Genomic DNA, 8,075 nt, shown 5'->3' with positions numbered 1-8,075 from the left:
AGAGAGAGAGAGAGAGAGAGAGAGAGAGAGAGAGAGAGAGAGAGAGAGAGAGGAAGCTTATTACATCAAGGGCACTATGCATTATTGGAAATTTGTAATTATATATATGAAATTATCTTCTAAAAAAATAATTGAATAAATATGTAATGGCATATATAATTGGACGAGGTGGTAATTAAATTAGTGTGTATTTAATATGCGTGTTACACCTCCACGTATTATAAATGTAATCATTATTATTATTATTATTATTATTATTATTATTATTATTATTATTATTATTATTATTATTATTATTATTATTATTATTATTATTATTATTATTATTATTATTATTATTACTATTACTGTTGCTACTACTACTACTACTACTACTACTACTACTACTACTACTACTACTGCTTCTACTACTACTACTACTACTACTACGACTAGAGAGAGAGAGAAAAAAAAAGATTGAAGTATAAAAGAAAAAAAAAGATGAAAAAGAAAGAGAGAGAAATTTGTATATCTCTGTCTCTCTTTCTCTAACAACAACAACAACAACAACAATATTCTTCTTTTTTTTCAGATATAAGTGACTGTCTACGCCCCCCCCCGCCACCCTGTAACCGGCTGCCCTGACGTCACTTCCGGAGGCATCGTGACGTCACTTCCAGAGGCATCGTGACGTCACTTCCGGGGGCTTCGTGTGCACCAATCAAATACGTACATATGTGCACCTCTTCTGGCAACGAGGTGTGTGTACGTGTGTGTGTACGTTAGATATTGGGTTGTTTTTCTCTCGTGGGTTGTGTAAGTGTGTGTGTGTCTGTGTGTGTGTACGTATTTTGAAAGGCCCATGTGCACCTTTCGAAACGTGTGTGTGCGTATAAACTGAAGCCGTGTACGCATTTCCAAGGTTGTGTGTACGTTTCCAGACGTCTGTGTACGTATTCTGGAGTCTGTGTACGTATTCTAAGGCCTCTCGTGTACGTTTTCCCAAGTCGTGTACACCTTTTTCTGGGCTGCGTATGTATTCCAGAAGTCTGTGTACGTATTTTGGAGTCTGTGTACGTTTTCCAGAAGCCTGTGTACGTATTCTGGAGTCTGTGTACGTATTCTGAAATCCATGTACGTATTCTAAAATTTACCGTGTACACCTTTTTTCTGGGCTGTGTACGTTTTCTGGAGGTCTGTGTACGTATTCTGAAATCTATGTGCGTGTTCTAAAATCCATGTGCGTATTCTGAAATCTGCCGTGTACACCTTTCTCTGGGCTGTGTACGTTTTTTCTGGAGCCTGTGTACGTTTTCCAGAAGTCTGTGTACGTATTCTGAAATCCATGTGCGTATTCTGAAATCTGCCGTGTACACCTTTTTCAAGCTGTGTACGTTAGTAAGAGTCATGTACGTATTCTAAGAGCTCCGTGTACACTTTTTCTAATCTGTGTGTACGTAAATCAAAGCCGTGTACGTTTCCTCAAGGTCATGTACGTATTTTAAGGCATCTTGTGTACGTCTTATCAAGCCGTGTACGTTTCCTCAAGGCTATGTACGTATTTTAAGGCCCTCGTATACACATTTTCAAGCTGTGTACGTTTTCTTCAAGGCTGTGTGCGTATTTTAAGGCCTCGCACACATTTCTAAGCTGTGTACGTATTCTCAAGGTCATGTACGTATAGAATAGGTCCGTGTACGTCTTTCCATTCGTGTGCGTACATACATGTGTGCGTTTCAAGGTCTGTGTTCTTTTCTGGATCCCCCGTGTACGATTTTTTCGGATCTCATGTGCAACAAGTTGATGTGCATGTACGTGTGTGCGTGTGTGTGTACGTGTCCCAAATACGCACACAGAGGCATTAGTACTAGAGGAGCTGTGTGTACCTGTGTGTGTACGTGTGTGTGTATCTGTGTACGTCAAAACTAATACGCACACACATGTAAGATTCTATTTTTTTCCATACATGTGTACGTTCATGTGCGTTTTCTGCAGCTGTAAAAAACGTACACACACACAGAAGCTCTATTTTTCATGTGCGTGTGTGTACGTGAGTGTGTGCGTATGTGCGTGCGTGTATGTGTACGTAGTCCAAGCTTCCGAAATACACACATGTAAACCTTCTGTGATCTTTAAACGTACATGTGTAAGTGTCGCCGTGTAGGTTTAAGAAGTACACATAAAAAACGTACATAAAAAACATACATGATTGTGATCCGTGTGCGTGTGTGTACGTTTTCTCCTCCCGTGTGTACGTCCATGTGCGTCTATTGATGTGTATGTCATAGGAACACACACACACGGGCCTTCCAAACATACATACATACATACATACACATACATACATACATAGATTATATATTTTTCTCCTCTATAAAAAACCTCTATAGCATAAATGTGATAATAATAATAATAATAATAATAATAATAATAATAATAATAATAATAATATATGTATAAGTGTTGTGAAAATATATCTTGAAACACAAAAAAACATCTACTACTACTACTACTACTACTACTATTTCTACTTACAAATACTTACAAATACTTACAAAGGTGTTAAATGGTGTTGTGTAAGTAAATATATACTCGACGTTGTGTCCATGTACGTGTGTGTGTGCGTATAAGTGTGTGTGTGCGTGTGTGTGTGTGTACCTCTGTCAAAACCAATCTGTGATCATATGGTTCGGTCTTAAAGATAACTCTATTTTTCTGTGTATCTTTAAATTGAGAGAGAGAGAGAAAGTGCGATAGAGATAGGCCTCGCTCACCTTCACTCGCTCGCTCACTCACTCACTCACTCTTAGGTACAAAAACGGTGGTGATTTCTGAGGACTTCCACTTCTTACGGTTTTTCATCACCACTTTTTCATCACCACTTTTCATCACCACTTTTCATCACCACTTGTTGCTGTTCTCACCTCCAAATTGTTAATACTCACTCACTCACTTGTTCAACTCGTCCACTACTACTACTACTACTACTACTACAGTCACCACCACTACCACTACCACTACTAATACTAATACTACTGTGCCAAAACTACCATCGGTGGTGTATATAAGTGTCGCGCCAACCACCACCACCACCAACAACTTCATCACCACCTTCATCACCAGTGTCCGAAGTGGTGTTGACGGTGGTCGGTGTGGCGTACAACCGCAATGGAGACTTTACCTTGGTCCTCATCACCACCGCCATGGCTGCAGGACACCACCAACCAGACAGACAGCGGTGGTGGTGTTGGCGGTGTTGAACTCATTGGTGTTGATGAGGCGGAAGAGGAGGTGCCGGCGGTGGCGGTGTTGAAGGCGCTGTGTATGGCGTTGATCATCGTGTGCGCGGTGTTGGGGAACCTCCTGGTGGTGGTGAGCGTGGTGCGGGTGAGGAGGCTGCGAGTCATCACCAATTACTTCGTGGTCTCGCTCGCCATCGCGGACATCCTCGTGGCGATCATGGTCATGCCCTTCAACGCCTCCAAGCAGATCGCGGGGCGGTGGCTCTTCAACCGGACCGTCTGCGATGTCTGGAACTCCTTCGATGTCTACGCCTCAACCGCCTCGATCCTCCATCTCTGCTGCATCAGTATCGACCGCTACTACGCCATCGTACGGCCGCTCGAGTACCCGATGGTCATGACGAAGCGGCGTGTAGCGGTCATGCTGTCACTGGTCTGGACGGCGCCGCTGCTGATCTCCTTCCTGCCCATCTTCCTCGGCTGGTACACGACCGCCGAAGCCGCCGCAGAGGCCGCCGAAGGTCCGCCGACGTGTGACTTCGTGGTGAACATGGCTTACGCGCTGATCTCCTCCTCCATCTCCTTCTGGATACCCTGCAGCGTGATGGTCTACATGTATTACCGGATTTACTTGGAGGCAACCCGGCAGGAACGAATGCTACACCGCCACACGCGTCTAGCATCGTACGCCGGTGTTGCCACGTCCACCTCGTCCTCCACCACCACCACGACAGCTTCCACGCACCTACCACCAGCGAACGGCGCCGGTGGAGGTACTGGCACTGGGTCACAGGCGGCACTTGGGGAAGGTCTCGGCGGCGGATCCGGGCGTCGGTTGATGGTACACCGGCCCTCCAGCGACGGTCAGGAGGCCACCCCGACCAAGGAACGTAACCTAATCAAGCTGAAACGCGAGCACAAGGCGGCACGCACCCTCGGGATCATCATGGGGGCGTTCATCCTGTGCTGGCTGCCGTTCTTCATCTGGTACGTCACCGTGACTCTCTGCGGGGATGCCTGTCCGATGCCGCCGGTGGTCGAACCTCTGCTCTTCTGGACAGGCTACTTCAACTCCATGCTGAACCCGGCTATCTACGCCTACTTCAACAGGGACTTTCGGGAAGCGTTCAAGAGGACCCTGGAGTGCGTGGGCCGCTGTGGGGTGGAGCGGGACCCCTGGGGAAGCCACGCCGGGGGGGGACCGCCCTACGACTCGGATCTCTGCCTCCAGCATAATGGTCACGTGACTGTTGTGAAGGCTAAGAGTGGGAGTAGGGTCAGCAGGGAGGAGTGCGAGGTGTAGGGGTGAAGGAAGGGGTTGCTACCTCTCACCACGCCCCTTCCCCTCCCCATTCCCATTCCTCCCATTCCCTGGAAGTGGTCCTGTATGTGGATATCTGGGTAACATTCCTCCCCATCCTTTCCTTCCTCCTCCTCAGCCTCCATATATTGTCCCACCCTCCTCCTCCTCCTCCTCCTCCTCTTCTTCCGATGTTCCTTCTACAACGAATCCAGTACCTCTTCTTCCTCCTCCTCCTCCTCCTCCTCCTCCTCCTCTCTTGGGACAATAAAATCGGCTTGCCACTACACTTATATTTAATTAGAATCCTCCATTACATACATACATACATACTCTCTCTCTCTCTCTCTCTCTCTCTCTCTCTCTCTCTCTCTCTCTCTCTCTCTCTCTCTCTCTTTGCTATATACATCTGTTTTGCCTCCTCCTCTTTCTTCCTCCTCCTCCTCCTCCTCCTCCTCCTCTTCTTCCTCAGAGTAGCATGGTAAAGTATGGGACTGGTGGTGGTAGTAGTAGTAGTAGTAGTAGTAGTAGTAGTAATAGTAGTAGTAGTAGTAGTAGTAGTAGTGAACAATACCACCATGAACTCAATACTAACTCTGAGAAGAAGAGGAAGAGGAGGAGGAAGAGGAAGAGGAGGAGGAGTCATATACAAATCCTCAACATTAAGAAAGAAGAAAATGAAGAAGAAAAGAAAATAATGGAAGAAAAAGACAAAATTACTGAAGAAAAAATATAATAATAATAATAATTAATAACAATAATAATAATAATAATAATAATAATAATAATAATAAGAAGAAGAAGAAAACAATACATAAGAAAAAAAACAAGACTAAACAACAACAGAGAGCAATAATATTTTCATAAGACAAAAAAAAAAAAAAAAAAAAAAAAAAAAAAAAAAACGAAAATGAAGAAAAAAACAAGACAATATTTTCTTCAGACAAAAAAATAAAAAATAAATTCAAGAAAAACAAGAAAAAAACAAAAACAAGACAATAGTTTCTTCAGACAAAAAAAAATCAAGGAAAACAAGGAAAACAACAGCAAGGAGAGAGAGAGAGAGAGAGAGAGAGAGAGAGAGAGAGAGAGAGAGAGAGAGAGAGAGAGAGAGTCCACCTGTCTACCTGAGCCTTGGGACACCTGGAACAGCCCTAATTAGCACCTGTAAGTAGTTGTAAGTAGTAATGGTAAGTAGTTGTAAGTAGTAAGACATCTTGGAACCCTAATTTTTAAGTCTTATATATGATTAAGTAGCATAGTAGTAATAGTAGTAGTAGTAGTAGTAGTAGTAGTAGTTGTGGTAGTAGTAGTGGTGGTAATAATAGTAGTAGTAGTAGTAGTAGTAGTAGTAGTAGGAAATCTTATGTAACTCAAATTTGGATCAGCACAGTAGTAGTAATAGTAGTAGTAGTAGTAGTAGTAATAGCAGTAACATAAGCAGTACTTTTAGCAGGAACAACAAGAGGATCAGAACACCTTTTAAGAGATTCATAAACTCTCCCACGCTGACTTAAAGGGAATGGAAAGAGAAAGTGTGTCTTGAACCTTCTCCTGACAGCATTGGAACCTCTCTTTAATTGATCCCCCAGGACTACAAAGGTTCTGATCCTACTCACAGCAAACCCATAGCCAAGACTTGAAATGGAGGGGGAGTGTGTGTGGGGGGGGGAGGGGGGGCTATTTCTTGTGTAGGGGGGCTGTGATAATCGTAAAGGGGGTGAATCTATCATAAGGAGCTGAATCTATCGTAAGGGTCTGAATCTATTGTAAGGGGCTGAATCTATTGTAAGGGGCTCAATATCATAAGGGGCTGAGTCTATCGTAAGGGGCTGAATCTATTGTAAGGGGTTGAATGCACTGTAAAGGGCTGAATCTATTGTAAGGGTCTGAATCTACTGTAAGGGGCTCAATATCATAAGGGGCTGAGTCTATTGTAAGGGGCTGAATCTGTTGTCAGGGGCTGAATCTATTGTAAGGGGCTGAATCTATTGTAAGGGGCTGAATCTATTGTAAGGGACTGAATCTATCGTAAGGAGTTGAATCTATCGTAAGGAGCTGAATCTATCTTAAGGGGTTGAATCTATTGTAAGGGAGGCCGTTTCTATCATAAGGGGGGCTGTTTCTATCATAGTGGGGCTGTCTATTTTTGGGGAGGGGGCAAATCTCCCTGCCCAACCCCCTACAAGGCAGACTCAAAGAGGTTCCAATGCTATTCAGAGAGGTTCCAACACTACTTAAATAGATTCCAATGCTTTTCAGAGGTTCCAATACTACTCAAATAGATTCCAATGTTTTTCAGAGAGGTTGCAACACTACTTATTATAGATTCCAATGCTTTTCAGAGAGGTTCCAATGCTATATATAAGGGTTCCAATACAACTAACAAAGGTTCCAATGCTATTCAGAGAGGTTCCAATACTACTAACAAAGATTCCAATGTGACTTACAAAGGTTTGAGTGCTCACAGAGGTTTCAATCCCATCTCACAAGCCTCACACTCTCTACCAAAGGGGATTTAAGGGTAAAAATAGCTTTAAATCCCTTTCTTGGCACCATAATAAAGGTTCCAATTCCATACAAAGGTTTCAAACTCTCTTCACAAGCTATCAATAGGGATTCATGACTTGCCTTCACTACACACACACACACACACATGCACACAAACACACACGTACACATAGATCCTGCCTGTGCGTACATACATAAGTTAGTTACGTGCACACATGAATACGCGCACATGGGGAGGCTGTGTGTGTGTGACCTCTCTCCATGTGCGTCTGTATGTACATTTAAAAAGATTATTGTTATTATTTTTTTGTGTTTTTGTTTTTTGTACAGGAAGTTAGATAAAACACACACACACACACACACACACACACACACACACACACACACACACACACACACACACACACACACACACACATACATATATATACATACACAGGTATACATAAACATTTCAAATATACATAAATATTCAATAATTTTTAACACTGAGTATACATAAAATATCCATAATTTAATACATAAAGAATAATTATTTATTATTATTATTATTATTATTGGTGGTGGTGGTGGTAGAGCAGAAGTGGTGGTAGTAGTAGTAGTAGTAGTAGTAGTAGTAGTAGTAGTAGTAGTAGTAACACACACACACACACACACACACACACACACACACACACACACACACACACACACACACACACACGATAACATGAATGAATGAACCACCTATCAAACAAACAAACAAACACACAAATATACATAAAAACGACACTAAGATTACATTAAAAAAGTTACAAACATTGAAAAAAAACAGATATTCAAATTATTATTATTATTATTATTATTTTCTGCATTTTTTGTTTCATATATAAAATTTTTGACTGACTGACTGCCTGCCTTATTTAACTGACTAGTGACTGACTGACTAGCTACCATTTTTAACTGACTAGACTGACTGACTGACTGATCGACTTAGGCCCCTTTCACACTTGCGGGCGAGGCCTGCGTCCGTGCTGATGAAGCGGACACAGGCCTTCCCACGT

The 8,075-nt window shown here is 42.7% G+C and overlaps 1 protein-coding gene and 1 long non-coding RNA gene across 4 annotated transcripts in view; both read left to right on the top strand.

Annotated features, from left to right (window-relative positions):
- LOC127010159 (octopamine receptor beta-2R-like) overlaps positions 1-4,920 on the top strand; it is a 46,925-nt gene extending 42,005 nt beyond the window's left edge. For all 3 annotated transcript variants that reach the window (XM_050884018.1, XM_050884019.1, XM_050884017.1), the window contains exon 4: positions 572-4,920. In XM_050884018.1, coding sequence (XP_050739975.1) covers positions 3,148-4,524 — 1,377 coding nt within the window. In that variant the 5' untranslated portion in view covers positions 572-3,147 and the 3' untranslated portion in view covers positions 4,525-4,920. The remainder of the gene's footprint in view (positions 1-571) is intronic.
- A 560-nt stretch (positions 4,921-5,480) lies between these two features.
- LOC127010158 (uncharacterized) lies at positions 5,481-7,742 on the top strand. Its single transcript, XR_007762964.1, has 2 exons — positions 5,481-6,277; positions 6,390-7,742. It is a non-coding gene; the product is annotated as an uncharacterized LOC127010158 (long non-coding RNA).
- Positions 7,743-8,075: the final 333 nt, after the last annotated feature.

This window comes from Eriocheir sinensis, chromosome 42, assembly GCF_024679095.1.
Source record: "Eriocheir sinensis breed Jianghai 21 chromosome 42, ASM2467909v1, whole genome shotgun sequence".
Classification (NCBI taxonomy): domain Eukaryota; kingdom Metazoa; phylum Arthropoda; class Malacostraca; order Decapoda; family Varunidae; genus Eriocheir; species Eriocheir sinensis.
This window is presented reverse-complemented; position numbering and strand designations above follow the sequence as displayed.